Source organism: Homalodisca vitripennis, chromosome 6 (genome assembly GCF_021130785.1).
Source record: "Homalodisca vitripennis isolate AUS2020 chromosome 6, UT_GWSS_2.1, whole genome shotgun sequence".
NCBI lineage: Eukaryota > Metazoa > Arthropoda > Insecta > Hemiptera > Cicadellidae > Homalodisca > Homalodisca vitripennis.
The window spans coordinates 100,759,501-100,786,562 of NC_060212.1; the positions used below are offsets into that span (position 1 = coordinate 100,759,501).

Consider the following 27,062-nt stretch of genomic DNA (forward strand, 5'->3'; position numbering starts at 1 on the left):
CAAGCATAGATGGTAGAATACAGCGGGGAAAAAAATTAATACAATCAGATGAAATATCTACATAAAGTAACAAAATAGGTAGGCCTATACAAAAATTTGATAATAAATAATAAGTATCCAAAGATATAACAAGTTATAAATATCCAAAACATAACAAAAAATAAAAATAAAGATTAACAAAACAACAATAATTACTCAAGTATGGAAACAACTCAGAAAAATGATTCAAATAAATTGTACTTTATATAAAAAACAATAAAAAACAACTAAGGTATAGGTAGATATCAACAAAAGTAGAATAATAAATAATTACGTAAAGGAAAAAATATTTATAAAAAACTCTCTGTGCAACAGGAACAAGGAATCAACTAGCTAACGAAATTATAAGATTGATAAGAGCGAACATAAAATAAATAGTGCTAATAAATTAAAATATAATATATAACATTTAATAAATAACAGTAGAAATTAAATAAATACAACATATAATACAATGAACATGCACATGCAATGAATGTATGATTACCTATATATAAAAATTACAATAATATTAAAGTGACTCGTGCCTGTTCGTCAATATTTTTCTGAGTTTACTGGTGCAAAGAAGACTGTGATTGTACTTTAACTTCCCCTTAATAACTTTAATTTTAATAACGGTAATATAGTAGTGGTGTAATGTAATTGGGCAACACGCTGTTTTGTAGTATTTATCCAATAAATAAATAGCAATAGTCGAGACCTACACCTAAATTTTCTAGTCAAGTTTGAGCGTTATTGCCACCATAACATGATATATGCGCATGTTAGTAAAACGCAATACAATGCATAAATACATATTCCGTCCAAAATGCAAAATAAACGAACCCTAGTAACTATATATTAATAAACGCATATATTATATATAGTATTTACAGAAAATTTATTATATCAGTATACACCTTAGAGTTACTTCTCAGATTAAATAAATAGTTTCATAAAAACGTAACTATAATATGATTGGTGCAATATATATTTGTTAACTTCTTCTGGCCCAATGTATTTATGGTACTGTAGGGAATTTATAGCATGACCGGTGACTTCGAGATGCGCCGTAGGCAAAGACGGAACTAAAGTGGTGGGGGGTGGAGCGGCTCAGTCTGTTGCCGTATTCAGCCTTGTGAACTTCGGTCACCAGTCTTCTATACGTGCCGCCCTAAAAACATTCGCTTGTGCCAATTCACGAGTTGTAATACAATTTGTGAATTAATTGCGTTGTGCTCATTACGTTTTAAGTAAAGAGTTTATGATGGATCGTAATGTAAAAAGTAAAATTGGAGGTAGAAAGGTTATACACAGCCAAACAAGAGAAGTGATTGCAAATGTTTACCATTTTATGAAACGGGAAGCAGAAACCAACACACTTATAAATTTGAAGAAAGTTCAACAGCGTGTCGTAGAGGCAACTGGAATTTCAGAAAGCACGCTGAGAGGAATTTTGAAGGAGGAAAAAAAAATAAGTCCAATTGGCAATTCTTTTATTACGCCCAACAAAGTAAGAAAACGCAAACATACTAAAAGTGATCTGGACAATTTTGATTTGGGTGTAGTTCGAAGAACAATAAATAATTTTCATCGACAACAAGGCGAACGGCCTACATTGAAATCATTATTAAATGTGTTAAGGGAAAAAATAGATTTTAAGGGAAGTAAGTGGGCGCTTACAAAAATATTGAAGAAGTTGGGATTCCGCTGGAAAAAAGCTACTAATAACAGAAATATTTTAACCGAACGTTTCGACATCCGTGAATTACGTATTAAGTATTTAAAACGTTTAGCCGAGTATAGAAATAAAAAAAAGGCCAATAGTGTACATGGATGAAACATATATTCACTCAACACACACCAAAACCAATGGTTGGACAGATGGTACCACTTCGGGACTGAAGACACCTCTAAGTAAAGGACAACGACTTAAAATTGTCCACGCAGGCGAGGAAGGTGGATTTATTAACAATGCTCTACTTACGTTCAAATCAGGGAAGAAGTCAGGGGACTATCACGATGACATGAACTACGAGAATTATGAAAGATGGGTAAACACTAAATTAATTCCAAATTTGAAAGATAATTCTGTTGTGGTGATAGATAACGCCCCCTATCACAACAAACAAGACGAGCCTGCACCAACAACATCAAGCAGAAAGGCCGAAATGATTAAATGGCTTTCCGAGCGTAACATTGTTCACTCAAGCACTATGTTCAAACCCGAATTGTATAATCTTATACAAGCCTACAAGCCCACATACAAAAAGTACAAAATTGATGAAATATTTTCTAAAAGTGGACACACTGTTTTGCGCCTGCCACCCTACCATCCAGATTTAAATCCAATTGAACTAATTTGGAGCCTACTTAAAGAAAGAGTAGCGAAGAAAAATGTGACATTTAATATAAATACGGTGGAACAATTGGTGAAGGAAACGTGTGATTTGATCACTCAAGAATATTGGAGGAAAAGGTGTGATTATACGATATCTGTGGAACAAACTTATATGGAACTCGAACGTCAAATCGATGAAATGACAGAACGGATTGTTGTGAGACTCGACGAGGACTCCGATAGTGACGAATGGGATGAAGAAAGTGGCAGTGACGAAGACAGGGAACCTATCGTTGACAACAGTGACAGTGGTGATGATGACTTAACGGGAATTGTGCCCTTTGAGTGTTATTAAGCGCAGCGAAATTTAAGGAGTTGTTCTGTCAACAGTGCATGTACAAGGTAAGAACATAATAACAATTAGTAATATGTTTCATTTATGTTGTAAGACGATGATTCCAATATTTTATTTTTTTTTTAATACAGTGATATCGCAATGGGGTTTTGTTATGTTAACTATTGCGTGTGGATCGTTGGCGTTATTGTTATTTTAAGTATACATAATTAAATTAACGTGATACAAGTTGGTAGATAAAACTGAGTTTTTTCTTATTCTACTGTGTATATTGACAAATTAGTTTAACCAGTTTTATATTAATTTTTAATTTAGCAGCTAGGCTATGTCAGTTGAAAATTTTGTAGTGTATAATTGTATCTACTATCGTAAATCCTCAAGCTTACACGGTTAGTATATGATAAATTGAATTTTAATGGCTAACAAAGCGTAACAATTACAATTCTGAACTGTTGTCGTCGTTGGAGATCAAGAATAATATAAATTCCTACCCTTTCCCAATTTATGAGAACCCTTTCTTACCACCAGGTATCTCTACTGCGAACTCAGGGTGAGCTATGAACACAATTTCGGCAGAACATAGTCATTGTTAAGATCAGTACATCCGGTCCCAATATTTCCAAGATTTCCTGTATTGAATTCCCCATCATAAAAGTTCGTCGCCGTAACTTCAAAAGAGTCTAGAAATGTTCAAATATTCTCAAGGTCTCCTATACTAAATTGCTCATCATAAAAGACCACCGTGGTAAGAACATAAGGGTCTAGAAATGTTGGCAAACACTACAATATTCGGCTCCCGCCACCACTATGAGCCGGGAGGCGAAAACTCTCAGTAGGGTTAGTAGCACCGTATTCACTCCCCTACTTTAGATTGTGCCCCCACGCGCTCAACTCCTCCACTCCTCACGCGCATCCCACCGGTCATGCTATAACTTCCCTAGAGTACTATAATTCAGTTTACTGTGCTGCTACGACCAAGGCAATATATAAATATGTAGATTGAGAATTGTATACTTAATTTTTACTAAAATGTAAACAAGAAAATATTTCTGCCTGCTGAATGGGACAACAGCTGTTTTTAGAATCAGTTAATATCGCATTATGTTATCATTATTTTTTCAGATTTCCAAAATATTTTGGGAAACTTTTTCCATTTTAGTCTTCGTAAAAACCTCCTTCAGATTCCAACGAGTATTGAACAAATATCCGAATTTTTCCAGCCGTTTTTGAGATAAGCACTAAGAAACACAAGCTGTTATCCGCACCTTTGCACGCAATTTTTAAAATAGAAGTTCTTATTATAATTATTATAAAAAGTGCAAGCGTTTGTACGTGTAGCAACATTTTTGGTGCGAATGAATTATATTTTCAACGTAACAGCCGAGTCTACTTAGTGAATGTTGAGTTTAGCTCCAGTTCACCTTCCACTTAGTACAGCGTCTGGTATCTAACGCTGTCACAGCCTTGACTCATGGAATCAGGATTCATGTTCGTTTGAAGAGATAAAAAAAGTCGCCACGAAGTAGCTCAAAACGAACTCTTTACATCGTTTCGTCATAAGAGACATGTAGAATACACAGAATACAGAATATAGTGTAATCTAGGAGAAGAGGTAATATCATTGTGTCATCAGGTGCACGGTTGTTTATAGAAGAGAATAATATCTAAAAACATAAAAAAGGAATTAGCTAAATTCGTCCAGCTGTTACCAAAACTAGTGCTTGGCAACACATTTAGTGATTCATTTTTATTTACAAGAATATATATATATATATGATATATCCAACATATATCTCTGGAGTTTGTTAAACTTTTGTGTGAACTTACACAGGTGTAATTTCTTTTACATTATTATTTATAGCAAATAGAGGAAACCGGATATACTGTTGCTTATGACGAAAGTCGAGGATCGATGTTTTCTGAATAGTTTTAAAACAAACTCGCTGATGAGTTAAAATTCCAAAGGCAGAACCCGCTGCGGACTGGTCGGTGAAAAGTCACGAGCCAGCTGTCAAGTAGCACAATACAGTAGTTACAGTCTAGACAAGAACTCTGCAAGGTTTCAAGAAACTACTTATAAATCTTATAACACAAGTTTGGTTTATAGACGCTCTATTAAGATTTCCACGATTATATGAATAACTACCATTCATACAAGTTATTAAAAAGAATTGATAATTATTTTAATTCGTTCAAAAAATGAAACTGGGAGCAAGAGGGGCTTGTTTGTCACAACCACAAATTATTATACAAGTGGTTTAAAAATTATTTTGAGCAAACCTTTTATAAGCTGATGAATAAAATGTAAAAATTTTTTAACACAACGATTTTAATTGAATCACTCTTATATATAAAGGTCTTTCATTTGCATTAATTCATGTTAGTTAGACTTAATTGAACAAAATTATTGAACTGAACAGGTGATAGACAAATATAAACAATGTACTAGTCCTACGTAGATTAATTATTAGTAGGTTACACACCATTAAAATTTCTTTGTATTCAAGTTTCGTTTGCACAGTAAAATAATAATGATTAATACTTATGAGGAAAAGAAAAATCCATGTGTTTTATGCGTCGACACATTAAACAGTGACAATGTGAACGTAAAACAAGACTACCTAGAGTTCAGTTTAGACGGTAAGGGTGCGACGTTAGTCATAAGAGAGGTGTCTGTTGAAGACATAAACCAGCAACCGAAGGAAGAAGAGATCCAAGAACCGGAAAAGCCTCCTGAAGATGAATCAATCCGAGTACCGAGTCACATATCACCAGAGCAGACATCTCCCAGAACAGAAGTGAGCCCGTGGTTCGATGTTGGGCAAAAAGTGTCACAAGGAAGACACGCGGGGTTACACGCGTTGTATACAAAGAAGTGGTCAGGTAAGACATATTATGAGGAAGAATTCCGAAAACTTAGACTTAAAGAATACATGAAAGAAGTGAACGTTGCCGAAAGGAAGCGACATGTTTGGAAGCAATTTAAAAAGGAAATAGAAAAGGATAAAATACGTGACTTGATCAAGGGTAGTGGGCCAGAGTGGTGGCAGGAACCGTCCCGCAAACAGATCTGCCTGGTGACGTCATTGTGTGACGTGATCAAAGCCGATCACGAAGAGGGGGTGACAGGTCGTACTCGCCAGTGGTTGCTGGATCTCGGGGTCACCACAAGAGTCACTCCCGGACAGGTCAGATCCTGCATGAAACGATCTCTTCTCAACCCCGAAGATTTCCTTCTGGAAGTACATGCTGTTATTTTGAAATCGCAGATGAAAAAGAAAAGAGGAAATTTACAGAAACCATTTTCCGGCAACGAACGACTTCTTTTGTCAGCAGTGTGCGTTCTACACCTTCCTGTACTCCTCACGATGCTGCATTTTATTCTTCCATCTCCAAAACCATTTTCAGAAGCGAAACACATTCAAGAAATTCTATTCGGAGATCTAGAGGACGAAAGGATCAGGTACTCCACGCCTTATATGGAGCCATTGCCATTTCGGAGTAAAACGCAATACCACAGCTGGGCTCTTGACAAAGTGTTCATGGCTCTTCTTCCCTCCCTGTTACTGGACGACTCTGGCAATAAGAGAAGTTCGCTTGATACGACAGGAAGAGCAATATCGTCCATGGTGGGGTCATTCACAGGTAAAAATAACGTGGATAATAAAAGTGAACTCGCAAAGACTGTCGATTCCTCTGTTTCAGTTGGAGAGTTGATCTCCCATTGTGTTTCTTCACACATCGATACGCTGAAGTCGCATTTAGACGAGGGCTCAGACACAAAAAGATCCTTCACTAGAAATATCTCTGGAACTCAAGTTAAACATCAGAGAGAGTCTTATCGCACGCGTTTTGAAGGTGGAAGTGGGTATTTTGGCACAGAAACTTCATTCGCGGTAAACCCAGAGGTACCTGACAGTAATAATATTGTCAACATAACTGATACATATATATCGGTCCGGGATGACAGTAATTTTTGGAGTCAACCGCAGTTAGATAGTACAATTGTTCAGAGTTTCGCCGATCTAAGATTAAGCTCAGGGGTGGTAGACTCCCCGGACCAGTTACAAGAAGTTGAAGAGCAACACATGTCCGTAATTTTTGGAGAAAACAACTTACAGACATACACGGACAGACTGTCACATGAGGACTTCCAAGAACAAGATTTGGGTTATAGAGAATTGCAGAAACTGTGTGAAGAGATTCGAGAATTGCCTAGAGAAAAACAACTTCGGAGTGCTCTTAAAATCCTATCTGATTTGGGTGATCCCTTAGCACAACTTCCCAAACTACACAAACTTCCTGCCATACAGCGATGGTTAGAAATCAGAAGAGGAAAAAGGAGGGTTTTATCTGAAGAGGTGAAACAAAAACTCTTACAAACGAGCAGAGGGATGTGGAAGACGGCTATGACAACTCAATCTACAAAAGGACCCAAACTAGACATTCCGAAAAGAGAAGAACGCCTTCTAACTTGGGACAGGAAAAAGTGGCTTAATTCTCAGGTAAAGCGAGAGTTACTAAATTACAATTCTCGATTGAGACAGGAAAAAGTTGACAATGCTCGCTACTTCTTTCCTGCAATGCTCAATCATTACGACCACGGATCCAAATTAAATAGAAATTTTCGCGATCTATATTTTACGTATTTTCCCTCGAGAGAAGCTGATATATTTCCATACAGACCTTGGAAACCAAATGAAACAAAGAATTCTAAAGTTATGTAGTGTAAGTTTAATATTAAATACACCATACATGTATGTATTTAATATAGATTGTTTATGTTATTTTAAACGTGTTATTGATTTCTGGGCTAATTATTGCAATAGTTTCACATGTCAAATTACATGTTTACTTCTTGGTATTGTTGACAGATCACTGCTTTTCCTCACATATCTCTAAAGTTAATTATTAATGGTGATAAAATTTAGTTATCAAGCTAGGAATATGCCAGACCCCGTATTACGTTAGCGGATATGTTAAAGACAATCTATGGAGGGACATGCGCAATTATTGAATGCAAGCTGACCTACGTAGAAGTATAGTGACATGCAAATTTTCAAATCTATATCTGAGTTATTCTTGATATATCCTGCAGACAATAAGACAGTACAAATATTTTTTCAGTTTGTTTGGTAGGCTTCGCTGACATACCGCCAATTACCATTGCACATACTCATACGAATTGAACAACAATGTCAACATAGATCAAAGTACAGGTACACCATACGACGTGTTGCGGGATATCATTCGCTAAAGTTTCTTGGCCACGGACGTTTCATTCCATAGTCCCAAACACTGTCTCGATCTAAGACCAACCAAAATATTAAAGTCCCCCTGGACTCCTCGCTGATTGGAAGAGATGAACATATCCCTGACATCATCTCCGTTCCGTCAGATAAGAGACATCCCATTGAAGGACACATATCATCATTAAACTTGGTCCTTTCAATGTATGTTTCATGCAAAATCCCAAAAGATACAACTCAGTTAATCATCAAGATATCATATTGGATATCAGGTTTGCTGACATTCAGCCAAATTCTATGAATGGATATCATCAAACTCCATCTAAATCTCAAATGACAAAAGCGTTTTGTCGAAACGCGATTTGGGCCAAAGTCACTTGGGCAACGGTCAGTTCAATGACCGATTCGCAATAGAACTTTTCGGAAAGGTCTGAGATTCGCAAAATGTGATATTTCAGCAAGGTAATGCTATACTTTACTATCCACATCCTGCCCTAAGGTGTGTGTGTGTGTGTGTGTTGCAGCAAACTTCGGTTGCTCTTGTGCATAAACTCCTTAGCTGAAGAGGCGATCTGAAGCAGAAACAGGTAAAAAATTGGCAAGAGCTTGCGCTCATAGTTTTGTTTGCAACTACAGCTTGTCCAAATGATATTTGGTCAAGTCACTCGAGCAACGAATTATTAACGGATAGGCCTCTTTGTTACAAAGACCTTTTCGCAAAATGACTGCGTAGAAGTAAGATGGCAAAGGTTTTGCGAGATCCTGTTTTCGTTCTTTCATAACTAAAACGCATGGCGAATTCGTGACCAGTTTCGGTTTTAATTCACCTCTTCAACCAAACGGTTTGTGTAAACAGCGACAGGCCGTGACGTCACTAGCACTCAGTAGCGAATGTCAGAATCCAAGGCTACACACTTCACGTTGGCCTCACCTTCTCTCTAAACAGCGACAGGAGAGGCCGTGACGTCACTAGCACTCAGTAGTGAATGTCAGAATCCAAGGCTACACACTTCACGTTGGCCTCATCTTCTCTCTAAACAGCGACAGGAGAGGCCGTGACGTCACTAGCACTCAGTAGTGAATGTCAGAATCCAAGGCTACACACTTCACGTTGGCCTCACCTTCTCTCTAAACAGCGACAGGAGAGGCCGTGACGTCACTAGCACTCAGTAGTGAATGTCAGAATCCAAGGCTACACACTTCAGCTTGGCCTCACTTTCTGTCTAACCGGCGACAGGAGAGGTCGCGACGTCACTAGCACTCGGTAGTGAATGTCAGAATCCAAGGCTACACACTTCACGTTGGCCTCACCTTCTCTCTAAACAGCGACAGGAGAGGCCGTGACGTCACTAGCACTCAGTAGTGAATGCCAGAATCCAAGGCTACTCACTTCACGTTGGCCTCTCCTTCTCTCTAAACAGCGACAGGAGAGGCCGTGATGTCACTAGCACTCAGTAGTGAATGCCAGAATCCAAGGCTACACACTTCACGTTGGCCTCTCCTTCTCTCTAAACAGCGACAGGAGAGGTCGCGACGTCACTAGCACTCAGTAGTGAATGTTAGAATCAAATTTTTGTCAGACACTTTAAGGAAACAAACGTAAACATGTTAAACAGTTTAATAAGGCTCTTAGTAGGCTCTATAGTTCGGACAGCCAGTATTTGTTAAATTTACTAAATAATGTGTCTAAAACATGATTAATAGTTTATAATTGTCACGACTTCAATTTTATAATGGAGGATTGGTTACACAATGGTAAACGGTAACAGATTCATGCTCAACTATCAGGTAAAAATCAGCATATTTAGAGAAGAGGTATAAAGTGTGTTTTATTGGTTTTATAATATTTGTTGTAATGTATGAGGTAAAAACGGTTAGTTATACTTTTGCTATTTTCTGATAGATTCGTCACATTAAGTGGTAATTCCAGTATAAAATGGGTTTAATTCAATGCGATAGTTGTATAACTGACGTTGTCTTTAGTTGCATAATAATTTATGTATTGCAACATGTTCTATTGAATAACTGGTCTTGTTTCGTAATAATGACGTTACGGTGAGACCAAGTACTTACTGCTGTTGTAATAATCCAAATGTCACAGTACAATTATTATTATTATAATTAGTAGGAATTAGTTTTGTATACATTATTGTTTGTAAAAACAGGTAAGTGAAATAAGGAAATTAACGTGACCAGAACTAAACATATTTACAATAAGTTAGACATCTAGTTACTGCGTACAGAGGACAAAGACACGGGGCGGCGCGGCGTTAAGGAGCTCAGTAGGGCGCGAGGGTGTAGTCTATATCCGAGTTAACTACTTGGTACTTGGTTTAATTAAAACTGAAGCAGGCAGTTTACTTTAGAATGTGGGGCAAAATCCTTGGCGACTCCAGCGACTGAAGTGTCCCTAAGTGCTTCTAGTTAGAGAAAGTTTCAAATTACATGTTCAACAACATTAACCTCCTTCGTCCCTTGATTTTAGAGTGGATTGGATTAGATTGGAAATTCCTTGAAATAAAAATAATCAGTTTGATTTTGTGCATACTGTAACAAAATGAAGATATTGTTCCACCGTTCTCCAATACTTTTATAACAACTAATTATTGTATACATAATCAATATCGTATACTGAAGAAGTGACACAAGAAGTATCGAAATAATGAAAATAAAGTATTTATAAAAAACGGCTGTTATATAATTCTTGTTTAACCTTTACATAAATAATTTGGTGCTCACTATAAACTACGAAAATACTGTTATATGCTGATGATATTGCCTTTATATTTTCTAATTACAGTACAGAAGAACTCGAAATAAGCAGCAACGTAGTTTATTCCCGGCCTATCACTTTCTGAACAATCTTAATAATAATAATAATAAAAAAAAAAAAACAGTTTATAGAAATCTTCAGCCTCCTTGTATTAAAATAGACGATGGCTTGACTTGAACAATATTACAATATTCAGTTATTAAAACTAATATATTTTGGTTTGGTAGAGTCACGGTTGCTGTATGGACTTCTTGTTTGGGGCTCGGCACCTCAGTCCTTGTGCGTGTTGTGGCTGGCATATCTCGTAGAAGTTCCCGGAAGAAATGCATTTAAAGAGCACAGAATTTTGACTTTGCCATCTTTGTATATATACGAAACCATCACCTATGCCAGGTTTCATTGTGCAAATATAGTAGATGGAACTGCTATACATGACCACAACACGCGAGCGCGAGTAGACCTGCGACAAACCCAACATCGCTCGGCTCTGGCGGGTGGACTGCCTCAAAACTCAGGGGATATGTGTTTTAAAACTCCCCAGTTATTTAAAAAATATAGCAGAAAAACAATTTGAAAACAGCTAAAAGAATACCTTACAGAAGGGTGTTTTTACTCTGTTTGTTAGTATCTGGCTTACACTGTATTTGATTAATCGTTTGTATTTTTTAATTATTTAATGTAAATTTAATTTCTTACTGTTTTTGACTTTCATACAAATTTTTTATTTTTATATTCTTATAAAGAATAATTAACTACTGACGTTTGTGATACATGTAAACGTCAAACATGTGACGTTTTCATACATGTTTACTACAGTAAAAAGATTGAAATTGAAATTCTGAAAAGAGAACATTATACAACATTAAAAAATTAACTACAGTTTCATAACCACGCGCCCTTGATAAATTATATATGATTATCAGATGAACAAGCTATAACCTCAGCCCCGGCCTAAACTTATGAACCCGTTGCTTGAAATCGAGAAATAATTTACCAGTTAATTGGTATGACTCCAAAAGTTTCACTGAGTCTGAAAATATTTTTCTCTTATCACAATATTTTGTAAATTCACATCACAGATACATAACGTAGTCAATAGGTATAATAAAACAACTTCCGTAAAGATTTTTTATGATGAAATGGTCATGAAGGAAATAGGATGTTTTCCGACCGTTTACCATTGTTCAAAGAATAGTGACAAATAACGTTAACACTACGTTTCAAGATTTTCAATCTTCCTTAGGTGTCAGATGCATTTATAATATTTATGTCACGTAATCTAAACTTAACTGACCCTAAACAGCTGTTGACACTACGTTTCAAGATTTTCAATCTTCCTTAGGTGTCAGATGCATTTATAATATTTATGTCACGTAATCTAAACTTAACTGACCCTAAACAGCTGTTGACACTTTCAGCTGAAGTTCACCAAAGTGGCAGAAACATTAGTTTACATTTAAATTTTAGAAAATATAAAATAATTACACAGTGCTTGATCAGTAGTGTTATGCAGATTGCAAAGACAAAGTTAATATCTAATTCTTATTTAAGATTGCACCAGTGACGAATAAACCATCTAATGCATAGAAAATAATAAGTAAACTGTGTTCTAAAATCAACCTTGATAAACAAAGCTGTGAATGTTTTGTACATAAAGTAATCGAAACTGGCTATCTTCCTTAAGAATTTTACTGTAGTTAATAAAAAAACAAAGGGATGGTGCATAATATCATATCAGATGCAGAATACAAGCGACGGAAGTAGATGCATTTTGATTAAAGTCTTTTAAACCTACGTATGCACAAAATTTCTTGATCAGAGTAAAGATCAATACCACTCAACAAATACAACATAAACATCGAAATAAATCGCAAATAAACACTTTTAAATCTAAATTTGAATCCAAAACCCACATATGTGTTTAATTTCTTGGTCAGCGCAACAACATTAACTCAACTGAGGAACCGTACATACATTAGCGGAAATGAATTTAATCGGTCGTATATAACATTTGGACTGCAGTAACTTTTCAGTCGTATGCAAGTTATATATTTTCATTATCGGGGCAAAAGAGCAAACTATGACTTGAAACAATTTAGACAGAAAGTAAATCAAAAGGGCCGAATGTAGGCGCTTTTAAATCGCTGTTGGTTTTAGTTGGTATATATTTTCTTGATCAGATCACAAATTAAACTCAACGGAACTTAAAATACCTTAAATGGAAAATTAATCAAAACAGACAGAAGTTGGCACTTTTTGACCAAATTGGGTTTTTGAGACTTATATGTACAGATTTATTTATACAACAAAACTTAATATAGTCAAAATTGTATTTACGTTTTGAATCTCTCAATCATGGATGCAGAAATAATATGTACCCAATATGACTACTTATGTAACATCATAAATGCTTTCACTAAGAAAGCTATGACTTTCGATTTTGAAAATTGCGTGTGAAGGTTCGGGTAACTGCTAGTTAAAATTTTAAGAAACGAATAAAAGCACACACAAATACATAGATCACAATATAGATAACATATCATTAACAATACGATCGCCCACGAATGAATGTGTAGCCGCAGAGGTAACAGAATGACGCCACGTATTGTGTACTCGTAAGTTATGTTTGTAATCACATAAACTGTCAACTTACTTGTATAGTAGTCTATAGTGTATAACTTGTTATATATTGTTAACAGTAACATAATTATACATGTGCATTTACTCTTGGTCAAATAAAAATGCACACTAATTCTTAGCTGTTACTTTGTTAAGGCTGTTTATTATCTTATAAATAAAAATTAATCTCAAAATGTGTTGCTGGGTGATAATATATACCAATTTGGCTAGTATATGAAATAAAGTCATTGAAATCCGAGGAAGGTTGAAGAGGAGAACGATTAGAAATAGTTACCTGGATATTTTGGAATTCTGAAAAATGTTTAATATTTGTTTTATAATCCAAATTTAACTGACACCAAACAGTTGTTAATCTCAGCTAAAGTTCGACAAATAGGCTGAAACATCTCTTTACATATTAGTTGTTTAAAATATTACTTGTGAGTATAAAATGTACTTAGTAATGGAATGCATATAATAGCATATACAATGTTAATAATCTAACCTTTAATCAAGATTGCACCATGGACGATTTGTAAAGTATAATGCATTGCAAATATTATGTACACACTGCTTTGATACCAACATTAATGAACAAGCTTTGAATATTTTCACATATGATTCTCTCACAAAGTGGTGGGTTTCCTTGACATTTTAACAGTAACTTTAGGAACAACTGAGAAATGAACACTAACATTCCTCAACGATCCATTCTTTTTCAGCTTCAGTAAAAAATACAAGACTTCACATTGCAAAACGTTATAAACGATCATTTTGGAAAGTTGCATGAACTTAATAAGAATTTCCCCCATATACCGGAAGTAGATAAGAAGTAGGTAGGATTTTCCCCTCGACCGTAAAACGCTTCTCAGTCCTGCGTATGTATGTATATTTTCTTCGCCGGTATAACAAGGCAAACTCTACTATGTGATTACAAATATCACATCGAAAGTAGATAAAAAGAGCCGGAAGTATTCGCTTTTTAACCCATGTATATTTCCGAGAGCTGAATACTTGTATGGACCGGGGCAATAAGGCAAACTCAATTTTGAAACCGTAAGTGGTCACTTCGTACGGTCGGAAGTAGACATCTTTTTCCGAAGTAGGTTTATCAGACCATCACAAACGTGTAATAATATTTCTTTGTCAGATTAACAAGGCAAGCTCTACTATGACACTGGAAATATCTTAGACCGGAAGTAAATGATAAGCTCTGAGGTAAACGCTTGTTGATCGAAGTAGGTTTCCGAGCCCTGTGTATTTGTATTTTTGATCGGCGCAACAAGAAAAACTCAGATATGGTGTTGGAAATATAATTAATTCTAACCAAAATCAATTATATCTGGAGGTCAGGGCCTTGATGCTGGGGGCTCAGGGGGTATAGCTGTTGGCGGCTTTGGAGTGCGGTACTTAGGGCAATTGAAGCCAGTTGAATGAATGTATGTGTGTCTTGCGATAGTATTGTAAATATTTGTATAAAGTTACGTTAATTATTGATGCTTGTTTTTATGTTAAGATTAATTTAATATGTAATGTAACTAAATAGACTTATTTTTAGTTATAAATGTATATATATATATATATATATATATATATATATATATATATATATATATATATATATATATGTGTGTGTGTGTGTTAGTTTAATTTTTTATGAGGTTAAGTGGTAGAGACGACCTTATAGTCCTAACTTCGCCTCTAATAAAGACATTTTTCATTTCATTTCAAATATACCCTTCCACGTGCAAAACATAAGTCAGGTTAAACTCTGACATTAATTATGAACACTGAAATAATGTGTAGCTGATGCATGCCTATAAACGTCTTAACAATATCATAGTACTTTATCATAAGTGCTTTTAATAAGTATTATAAGGATTTACAATACATTAAACTGGATTTCACTACACAAGGAGCAGCGGACCGGTCAAAATCGTGCTTTCGTTACTTTTGCTTTCTTAAAACAATTAATCTGTGACTCCCTACGCAACGATTATTTCTGAAGTAATTCTGATACCATTCAGAATCTTTCAATTACACACAAATGCAACCGTTATGAATAGAAATTTCCTTGTTATAACAGTACGAGAAAGAGCAGAATCGAACATGGCAAAGATGTAATGTGTACTGTCGGAAATGTTTGATTTGTAAAAACATCGCTATTCCCATGATGTAGCATGTGGCTTGATTAGACTCCGGGTATATAACTATTTGCCATGAATTTATCTAAAGAGCAAAGTTTTTATTACGAAATCTCACATCATTGTTGATAACACAACGATGCACACAACAAAGGATATAAGTCACAACAGCAAATTTAAAAAATCATAGTTGTAGTTTTGAAATTAGGCATCTTTTGAGCATACATAATCAAGGTGGATATTTATTTCCACAACATTTTCCATCCCAATAATTTACTAACAAGATTGATTGAAGTGAAATTGCATTAATAATCATCGGGAACTATACATAGTTGTCATATATATTAATAATTACCACCTAAATACCAAAAAGTTAAGTTTAGACTTTATAGATGGTACCATGGGTCATTCACCCCGCCAAAGATAAAAGCATCTAATAACGGAAATATTTTATTCAAGTTTGGATGGGGAGGTAGGAGGGAGGGTGAACTTGGAGATTCCACGGGGATTTTTGGATTGAGAGTACAACGACTTCGCGTGAATCCTTCCACAAGGGTTCTAAGTATTACTTTTTTATTCAAGTTTTTACTCGTTGTTTGTATCCGCCGCATAACGGATTATATTGCATTATTAATATATTATTTATACGTTCATTATAATTATGTTTAAAAACTGAAGCTATCACAAAGTAGAAAACATAACACAATACACGACTTATAGGGTTTTAGCCCAGGTTCATTCATAGGTGTACTTGCAGTCTTAAGTATACTTAACAGTCTATTCTGTCATTCACAATACAAGTTGAAAACCTCTGCATCATACTGACTTCAAAATTTATTCGAATGGTAGATTCAAAAACTTATTTTCCATTCATACATCTACTTTATTTTATTGAGGAAATACACAATTTTAATAAGAAAGGTAAATATACAACAACACGGGATTACTTTTTTACATTTCGATTTAGTGGAATTTCTCAAAAGTATATACGGAATGCCCTTCTCTTCAACATAATTTCCATTGAAAGCCTTCCCCGGTTTGTGGTAATATTAAAATAAGAGACAGGTTCGGTCTAAGATGTGACACACTGCATAAATTAAAGTTAGAGTAATTATTAATTTATTTCTTACTTAATGAAAACACAGTTTTGTGGATTGTGTAAACTAAAAATAAATGTTCATCCAATATGCCTTCAAAATAAAATTGTTTATAGAAGTAATTAATATTAACGATTCGTTAATAACTAATCAAGTCAAACTGAGTATGAGGAAGGTGAACTTGAGATAAACTCAATATGCACATTAAATTAACCCTTCCCACCATAGCTTCGTTATGTGTAAGATACCCAGTAGCTCCACCGTGCTCGAGATCGTGTCTAAAACATTTAAGTGCATTTACTTGTGCACCTGATGAGAGAATGAGAATAAGAATACCTCTTCATCTACATTCCACTGCATTTTGTAGTCTAGTGTCAAAACTTTATAAAGAGCTTACTATTAGCCTCTTCGTTTCCGACGTTTTTGGATCTCTTCAGACGAGCATGACTCCAGATTCCAGGAGTCCAGTCTGTGTGACAGCGTCAGATTATATGCGCTGTACTAAGAGGCAGCTTAACTGGAGCTTAATTCAACATTTACGTTAAATATAATTACGACTTAAGATGATATTAATTATACAGCGTTTGATCAGTAAAACTTTTACAATCAGTACAATTTTAAATATTTTATACCCATTCCTTCCACTTTTCAGCAATTTGAAATGTAAAGATTTATTTCAGTGATGATAAAATTATTTTGTAAATTTTACTACAGATGGCGCCAACTACAAAATCAAACCAGTTAATACTAATTAAACATTGTAATTAAATGCGATTTGGGTAAAAATTGAGCATGAAGTGCAAGCACTCGAAATCAGCTTTTTTAACGTTCAATAAAAAGTGTTACTAATTTTGATTGTGTAGGAAACAGGACTTCCTGAACATGTTCTATCATTCATTGATATAAAGATTATACTTAATGAGGCGGATGATGATTTAACATAATGAGGCGGATGGAAGGAGAAATACTATCAGTATGATCCAGAATTCCATATTAATGGGTTCTCTACTGTCTCTTATTTTTGCGAATATATTTGTGAAGGAATTTGAGAAAAGGGCCTTGACTTTTAGCGTAATTCAAACAGAAGATTTGGTGGAGTATATGGGGAGTATATGGATGATATTTTTGATGGTTCTCGTTGTAGAGACAGTAAAGTGGATGAGTTTGAAGTGAAAAAGTTCAAGCTATTTTTTTTGATGTGTGTATAACAAGCTATAGATGTCCTTACGACTACGGATTTTCGAAAGATAACACACACAGGAAAATATAAAAAAGATTTGTAAAACCATAAAAAAATCTATTAAGGAGGGCGTGGCCTACTCGTTATTTCATAGAGCAAAGAGCTCATTTTAGATAAAAATAGATTAAAAGAAGAACTTAAGAAAGTATAATTGGATCTGTTCAGAAAAATCATTTTTGAGTTAACAAATTAGAATAGAGATAAATTGGTGTTTATGTAAATCCCTTATGTGCCGGAACCATCCGAGAAAATTAGAAGAGTAGGTAGAAACTACAACATTAGACCAGTTTTGTATCTTGAGTTTGGCTCCAGTTAAGCAACTTATTAGTGCAGTCTCTAAAATCTGACGTTGTAACACAGACTTGACTCCTGGAATCTGGAGTCATGTTCGTCTAAAGAGATCCAAAAAGGTCGTCGAAAATAATAACCGCTTAAAATTAACTTTCCATCGTGTCGACATCAGAGACACCCAGAACTGCGATTAAAACACGTGAAACTCGTAGAAAAAGTCTTATAAAAACAAAACACTAAAATGGCACACACAATTCCAAACACTTTGTTTACAATATAAAATGAACATCGTAACAATTGTGATGTAGCCAACACAATACATCGGGAACGTCATTTCAGTAGAATGAAATTGATGAACGATTCATACATAATTACCAGACCAACCTTCGGTCGCATTGGTTGCCAATTCTGAAAAAAATGAACCAACAAGGAAACCTGAAGTATCAGACAGGTTAGAGATTTGAAATAAACCAATGCAGAGTCACATTATGGTTTTGGAAGTTCATCTAGAATGAACCAATAGCTTAATCAAAAAGTCCCACTCCCGTTTCATATTTTGCCATCATATTGTTTCCGCCGTGATGATCGACATTTACTATTTATTGGCCTCTGGTCAGTTGTCTGTGGTATTCTTTAGTTCAGTTTAATAATTTATGTTTTATTTTTAATAAATGCACAGTGCAGGTTTTGGAAATAGTGTGTATGGAGTTGAAACGCCACATGATTGTTGTGATTCCTAACTTATACATCTCACACCTGCGGAAGAGATCGGATTGAAAATCTCGAAACGTAGTGTTACTGTTTTTTATCTCTCTATTTTATTACAATGGTATAAATGTCTGGAAAAATCGTGTTTCCTTCTCAAACAGGTTTTATAAAAAAATTTTAAGAATCAGAAAAAATGTATTATACCTATTGGTTACACTATATATTTGTAGAACGTATGGTTTAGGAAGAGAATCATTCTCACATGAACATGTTTAAATAGGCGAATCGTCAAATATAAAACTTTGTTTAACTTTAACAAATTGTTAAACAAACTGTTAAAAATTTGTTTAACTGTAATTTATGTTATTGTCAACGAAGTTGTTTATTCTACCTGCAGTAGGGAAGATTGAAATAAATCATTTCAGTAGTTTTCTATGAACAGTGTGGTTAGTGAGTAGTAATCAGTATGCGATTTGCCTTTCTGACTCACCATAGCCGATATTCTTGTCAGATGATACAGAGATTGAGTGTGTAAACAGGGAAAACATCTGGACCGTTAAAACTTCAATGAATGTAAAGATAAATATTGCAAATACCTATCATTCACGTAACGGTAACGTAATCAACATTCCTCATACTAAACACTCTAATAAACACTCATGTCTCGTACCACAGATCGGATTATACCACACGTTCTATGGGGGTCCCGTTCATTAGAGTGCGGATAGCGTTCTGATTTCAGGTGTTCTCATGTTTTCAAATTAAAGGCTTCTAGTTTTTACCATCCTCCTTGTTTACCAAGAACTTTTAAAGTATATGTTATGATATAGATTCATTGTAACAAAATATGTTTACTCCCACATACCATATTTTGGGTGAAATATATACGTTTTTAATATACCTAAAAGTACAATTTTAAATATTTTTTTGCCCATTCCTTCCACCTTAATAACAATTTTAAATAAAAAGATTTACTTCAATCAACGTTTATTTAACCCGAACAGAAACTTTTGTGATGCAAAAACCACAAACCTCCAAAAATTAAAATTTGAAGTAATAACTATTCAATTTGGACACCAAAATGTATGGTCTATAGCCCCAGAACTGTGCAAATAAGTAAAAAAACGCTTACATACTTATCATAAAAGTTAACTATGTCTTTGAATAAAGGTCTTAATTATTTTTGATGTCTACTATATGTTTCAGAACCATCGTTCCATCCCCAGATGGTTTAAAATTTCAAATGCTCCAACGTTTAAATATCTGAAATAACGCACAATACAAACAACAAAGACATAAGGACATACGGAGACTGTGACGGTAGACCTTTGTCTGTCGTGCGTACTTATTTATGTTGTTCTTGTTTTTTGTTTCCTGTTGGTTTACATTTTAAAATGTTGAAATCCCCATATGGAGCATTTTAACTTTTTTACGGTTGTTCCAAAACATATAGTGGACATTCAATATTTTCAATGTTCTACATACATAGTTAATGTATATAAAGCGCTGTCGTTTATTTTTTTCCGTTTGCACCACATGACATAATAAGTAAAACATACAATTTAGTATACATGGATCTTGACATTATATTAGTAGCTAACGCTCAGCCAAACTGACAGTCCATTTTTGCATCTTGTAATTCGTTGTTATGAGATAGAAAAAGAGAAGAAAATCGTCATAACATTGGCTGACACGACTGTCAGTGGCAGATGCTTGATAAGGTCTGATAACAGTGGCGTAACAGTTCTGTTGTTACCTGACGTTGATGGGAACTATTTATTGTACTGTACAGTGATACATAATACAATTAGAATGTATCTAATTGTCGATTAATCATCCAATAATTTGTAGATAAAAAATAAAGCTTTCACAATAAGCAAAATTAAATAAGAGCCTCAAGTCCAAACATGTCACAGTTGAGAGGTGTCAGTTGATTGTTGCTCCTGGCTTGTGCAAGAGTATCTTTCATCAAGTGGTCGTGCTCGGTCAGGAAAATTACCGTTGTAATTGTTATAAAAACTAAAAAAATAGGTGGTATCTTGTAAAATTGTTATAAACTATGTAAAACAATGCCAATGGCGCAGTGTAGTGGGTACGGCGGTTATCGCAAGATAACCAGATCAACAGCGTGGCTGTTGCTTGGACAGGTGACCGCTGAGCGATCCTGTCCTTGCAAGCGGCCCGCCTGCCCGGCCATTGGTGGTGGTTCGGAAGTCACCTTTAAGCCGTTGATCCCCAGGTTAAGTGTTAGAGAGGGCTTCTTAGCCCTAACTTCGCCTGGTAAAATAAGACATTCTTTACTTTACTTTACTTTTAAAACTGCTGATGCCTTTCAAAATACAAAATGTACGCTGCTCCCGGGTTTTGCTACTTTAAGTGGGTCCATAAAGTGTTTTTTATACCTTACTAGCAGTTACCCGCGGTTTCGCACGCAATTTCGCAGTTTTGCACTTGTATGAGCACTTCTGGCTCGAGTGAATTATATTTCCTACGCCAATGTTGAATTTCCCTTGTTGCCACAATCAATATGTTAAACAGTGTATATTTATGGCAATTTTAATTTACTTCGATGTTATTATTTTTTGTCCCATTGTTGATTTGACCTCTTTTCTAATCAAGAAACTATACACACATACACAGCTCTGAGAACCCTACTTTCGGCCTTCGGTGTCAAATTAGGATCATCTTATGTTTTGTGGCATCTTGTAAGATAGATGAGTATTTACCTAATGGCTGAAATCTAAAACGGCGTTAAAACTATTTGTACTCATTAAAAATGTAAACGAATTGTAATTACTAATAGACAATGTTTACACAGAACAGGTGATTACATTATAAATGCTCTGTTAATTAATATTTAACAACTTTAAAGACCGGTGGGACGTAGTTTTATAAGACCGGAAGGATTATCAAAATAAGAATAAGCTCATATTCATCCCAGGGATCCTAAGAATTTCCATGTAAAATTTCAGTGCAATCGGTTGAATAGTTTACTCCTGAAAACGTAACAAACAAACTTACTTTCACATTTATAATATTATTAGGATTAGGATAATAGAGATATGCAACGTCAGTAAACAATATTACTACTTTGGTTTATCCTAATAATAATATTATTGTAATATAATACAGCATAACATTATTATAAATGCGGAAGTTTGTTTGCTTTTATTTCACGCGTAAACTATTCAACCGATGGTGCTGAAACTTTACATGGTTATTGTTAATGCATTCCCGTTGGTCGTATATAAAAAAATAAAAAGTGTAAACCAAAGTGGGTAACAAATTATATATTACAAGTTAAAGAAGACCTAAGAGGCTCTTAGTATATACTCCAGCATGATGACCCAACTGACAGCTTTCGCAACATTTATAAAGAAAAAAAGCAAGATCACAGAAAACTTCTGTAAGGCTAAATCAACGTCGCGTCGGCTGAAAATCACATAACAATGACAGTAATAAAACTATAGCCGTATGGCAGATTGTCTCTAACTATTCTAGACAGACTCATAAATGTAACAAACTTCAGTTCTTGAACATGAATAAACCCAGCCGCATGAATTGATGTGTTTGTAAACGTTTCAAAAGTTCCTCAAAATTTACCTAATATTCAACCATTAACTACTTTTTTCGGTGCAATTCTTCTCTGCTACTGATATTTATGACATGTGTCCGGCAATAATCAAACAAATAGCAGCACCTTTAGCAGTTGACTGTCTTAATTAATAATTCAATATCCCAGGGTAAATTTCTTTTGATTAAAAAGTTATACCGGTATTAAAGAAGGCATTCAAGAATTCACCATAAAATTATAGACCGATATCTATTCTTCCTGTATTAAGTAGTCTATGGACACATAATTCATGACAGACTGATTAACTTCCTTGAGAAGCTTATCAGCTTAACTCGCCAACTCATTCGGAATTTTAAGGAATAAATCTACTACTGATGCCATAAAAATGACTTCTTTGTTGTTTCAATCACGGCTCTTGATCTGGGGGAATGCACGGCTGGGATCTTTTGCGATCTGAGTCGAGGTTTTGAAACTGTAAACCACCAACTTTTTCTAAGAAAATTGGAGGTCTATGATCTAGGTTCCTTCCTATAACCTCTGGCGTCCCCAAGGCTATATTATAGGTCCTCTTTTGTTTCTACTATATGCACATGATCTTAACACCCACTGAAAGGATCACTTGATGCAGTAAGCTGATAATACAAGTGTTGTGCGAGCAAAGACTACTCAATTACTTGATGCTTTTCTACAGTCAGTATTACTGAATCTCAGTGTGAAGCCCACAAGACACAATTTGTCTCTAAACGTTGATAAAACAATCTGCTTGTTTTGAACCACATAGAACTTCGACTGGGATCCTAAGCTCTTCCACTGTATGTAATGAGGCTGCAGGTTTTGAATCTAATTCAGTTCGTGTTTAGGGATGCACATAGATCCTAACTAACTGGAAAATTCACATTGATCAGCCGTGTAGGAAACTAAACAGTTGCATTTTTTCTCTTAGATATTTATCTGGATTCTTAAATAAATCTATTATTAAAATGGTTTTTTTGGTTATTTTTCCACTAGTGTCATATGGTATTCTCTTCTGGGGAACTTCATCGTCATCCTCTTTCTTCCGGGTTTTTAGACTGCAGAAGATGGCTGTGAGGGTGATTTGTGGTCTCTGGAGCCGGGACAGTTGCCGAGAACATTTCCTTAGCCCTTCTATCCTTGTTCATATATTCGATGTGTGTGTTTACTTTTAAAACCCTGTCATCCTTTCCAGTACATATACATCCTTATTACATACGATTCAAAAACTGTCTTATGATTCCAAAGCATCTCCATGAATACTTAAAAAACAAGAACACTTATCTTGGGCAAAAATATTTTATTGGTCTACCAGACTATATAAAACTTGGTGAAACGCTTTCAATACTAAAAAAGACAGAGTATAATATACCAAGGAGGAATTCTTATGAGGCTTGTCTCTGAATGTGTACGTTTATAAATTGAATTTTCCAATAGACATGTTAAGTGAATTTTTAATTTCTGATTAAATTTAAAACGGCATGTATAAATAAAATTCAATGTAACATATATTTTTTATAACACTACACAGCCTAGGCGGTCGGGTGTAGGGAACTACTGTACTCTAATACAGCTCCCAAGCCGCACTATGTGGTACATGCGCCAACGTCCTGCACTGCGCCGATTTCAGCCTACTCAGCCTAGGCGGTCGGGTGTAGGGAACTACTGTAAAGTGTAATACAGCTCCCAAGCCGCACTATATGGTACATGCGCCTACTGTGCCGACTTAAGCCTAGGCGGTCGGGTGTAGGGAACTACTGTAAACTGTAATACAACTCCCAAGCCGCACTATATGGTATATGCGCCTACGTCCTGCACTGCGCCGACTTCAGCCTACTCAGCCTAGGCGGTCGGGTGTTGGAAACTACTGTAAAGTGTAATACAGCTCCCAAGCCGCACTATGTGGTACATGCGCCTACGTCCTGCACTGCGCCGACTTCAGCCTACTCAGCCTAGGCGGTCGGGTGTAGGAAACTACTGTAAAGTGTAATACAGCTCCCAAGCCGCACTATATGGTACATGCGCCTACTGTGCCGACTTAAGCCTAGGCGGTCGGGTGTAGGGAACTACTGTAAACTGTAATACAACTCCCAAGCCGCACTATGTGGTACATGCGCCAACGTCCTGCACTGCGCCGATTTCAGCCTACTCAGCCTAGGCGGTCGGGTGTAGGGAACTACTGTAAAGTGTAATACAGCTCCCAAGCCGCACTATATGGTACATGCACCTACTGTGCCGACTTAAGCCTAGGCGGTCGGGTGTAGGGAACTACTGTAAACTGTAATACAACTCCCAAGCCGCACTATATGGTATATGCGCCTACGTCCTGCACTGCGCCGACTTCAGCCTACTCAGCCTAGGCGGTCGGGTGTTGGAAACTACTGTAAAGTGTAATACAGCTCCCAAGCCGCACTATGTGGTACATGCGCCTACGTCCTGCACTGCGCCGACTTCAGCCTACTCAGCCTAGGCGGTCGGGTGTAGGAAACTACTGTAAAGTGTAATACAGCTCCCAAGCCGCACTATATGGTACATGCGCCTACTGTGCCGACTTAAGCCTAGGCGGTCGGGTGTAGGGAACTACTGTAAACTGTAATACAACTCCCAAGCCGCACTATATGGTATATGCGCCTACGTCCTGCACTGCGCCGACTTCAGCCTACTCAGCCTAGGCGGTCGGGTGTTGGAAACTACTGTAAAGTGTAATACAGCTCCCAAGCCGCACTATGTGGTACATGCGCCTACGTCCTGCACTGCGCCGACTTCAGCCTACTCAGCCTAGGCGGTCGGGTGTGTGGAACTACTGTACTCTAATACAGCTCCCAAGCCGCACTATATGGTACATACGCCAACGTCCTGCACTGCGCCGACTTCAGCCTACTCAGCCTAGGCGGTCGGGTGTAGAGAACTACTGTAAAGTGTAATACAGCTCCCAAGCCGCACTATATGGTACATGCGCCTACTGTGCCGACTTAAGCCTAGGCGGTCGGGTGTAGGGAACTACTGAAAAGTGTAATACAGCTCCCAAGCCGCACTATGTGGTACATGCGCCTACGTCCTGCACTGCGCCGACTTCAGCCTACTCAGCCTAGGCGGTCGGGTGTAGGAAACTACTGTAAAGTGTAATACAGCTCCCAAGCCGCACTATGTGGTACATGCGCCAACGTCCTGCACTGCGCCGACTTCAGCCTACTCAGCCTAGGCGGTCGGGTGTAGGAAGCTACTGTACTCTAATACAGCTCCCAAGCCGCACTATGTGGTACATGCGCCAACGTCCTGCACTGCGCCGACTTCAGCCTACTCAGCCTAGGCGGTCGGGTGTAGGGAACTACTGTAAAGTGTAATACAGCTCCCAAGCCGCACTATATGGTACCTGCGCCTACGTCCTGCACTGCACCGACTTCAGCCTACTCAGCCTAGGCGGTCGGGTGTAGGAAACTACTGTAAAGTGTAATACAGCTCCCAAGCCGCACTATGTGGTACATGCGCCAACGTCCTGCACTGCGCCGACTTCAGCCTACTCAGCCTAGGCGGTCGGGTGTAGGAAGCTACTGTACTCTAATACAGCTCCCAAGCCGCACTATGTGGTACATGCGCCAACGTCCTGCACTGCGCCGATTTCAGCCTACTCAGCCTAGGCGGTCGGGTGTAGGGAACTACTGTAAAGTGTAATACAGCTCCCAAGCCGCACTATATGGTACCTGCGCCTACGTCCTGCACTGCACCGACTTCAGCCTACTCAGCCTAGGCGGTCGGGTGTTGGAAACTACTGTAAAGTGTAATAACGCTCCCAAGCCGCACTATGTGGTACATGCGCCTACGTCCTGCACTGCGCCGACTTCAGCCTACTCAGCCTAGGCGGTCGGGTGTAGGAAACTACTGTAAAGTGTAATACAGCTCCCAAGCCGCACTGTGTGGTACATGCGCCAACGTCCTGCACTGCGCCGACTTCAGCCTACTCAGCCTAGGCGGTCGGCTGGGAACTACTGGGAACTAGTAGGGAACCACTGTACTCTAATACAGCTCCCAAGCCGCACTATATGGAACATGCGCCTACGTCCTGCACTGCACCGACTTCAGCCTACTCAGCCTAGGTGGTCGGGTGTAGGGAACTACTGTAAACTGTAATACAGCTCCCAAGCCGCACTATATGGTACATGCGCCAACGTCCTGCACTGCGCCGACTTCAGCCTACTCAGCCTAGGCGGTCGGGTGTTGGAAACTACTGTAAAGTGTAATACAGCTCCCAAGCCGCACTATGTGGTACATACGCCTACGTCCTGCACTGCGCCGACTTCAGCCTACTCAGCCTAGGCGGTCGGGTGTAGGAAACTACTGTAAAGTGTAATACAGCTCCCAAGCCGCACTGTGTGGTACATGCGCCAACGTCCTGCACTGCGCCGACTTCAGCCTACTCAGCCTAGGCGGTCGGCTGGGAACTACTGGGAACTAGTAGGGAACCACTGTACTCTAATACAGCTCCCAAGCCGCACTATATGGAACATGCGCCTACGTCCTGCACTGCACCGACTTCAGCCTACTCAGCCTAGGTGGTCGGGTGTAGGGAACTACTGTAAACTGTAATACAGCTCCCAAGCCGCACTATATGGTACATGCGCCAACGTCCTGCACTGCGCCGAC

General features: G+C 37.3%; 2 protein-coding genes across 2 annotated transcripts; both read left to right on the forward strand.

The window, feature by feature from the left end:
• Positions 1 to 1,850: 1,850 nt before the first annotated feature.
• Positions 1,851 to 2,714, forward strand: LOC124365489. Its single transcript, XM_046821471.1, has one exon. It carries the CDS (start codon positions 1,851 to 1,853, stop codon positions 2,712 to 2,714), a length of 864 nt encoding a protein of 287 aa, XP_046677427.1.
• A 2,431-nt stretch (positions 2,715 to 5,145) lies between these two features.
• On the forward strand, positions 5,146 to 7,521 carry LOC124365242. The gene has a single exon (XM_046821204.1). It carries the CDS (start codon positions 5,246 to 5,248, stop codon positions 7,439 to 7,441), a length of 2,196 nt encoding a protein of 731 aa, XP_046677160.1. The 5' UTR covers positions 5,146 to 5,245; the 3' UTR covers positions 7,442 to 7,521.
• The last annotated feature ends 19,541 nt before the right edge of the window (positions 7,522 to 27,062 follow it).

Excerpts from the sequence above, each read along its gene's own strand:
- LOC124365489 (XM_046821471.1), top strand. The coding sequence starts at position 1,851 with ATGGATGAAACATATATTCACTCAACACACACCAAAACCAATGGTTGG.
- LOC124365242 (XM_046821204.1), top strand. The coding sequence starts at position 5,246 with ATGATTAATACTTATGAGGAAAAGAAAAATCCATGTGTTTTATGCGTC.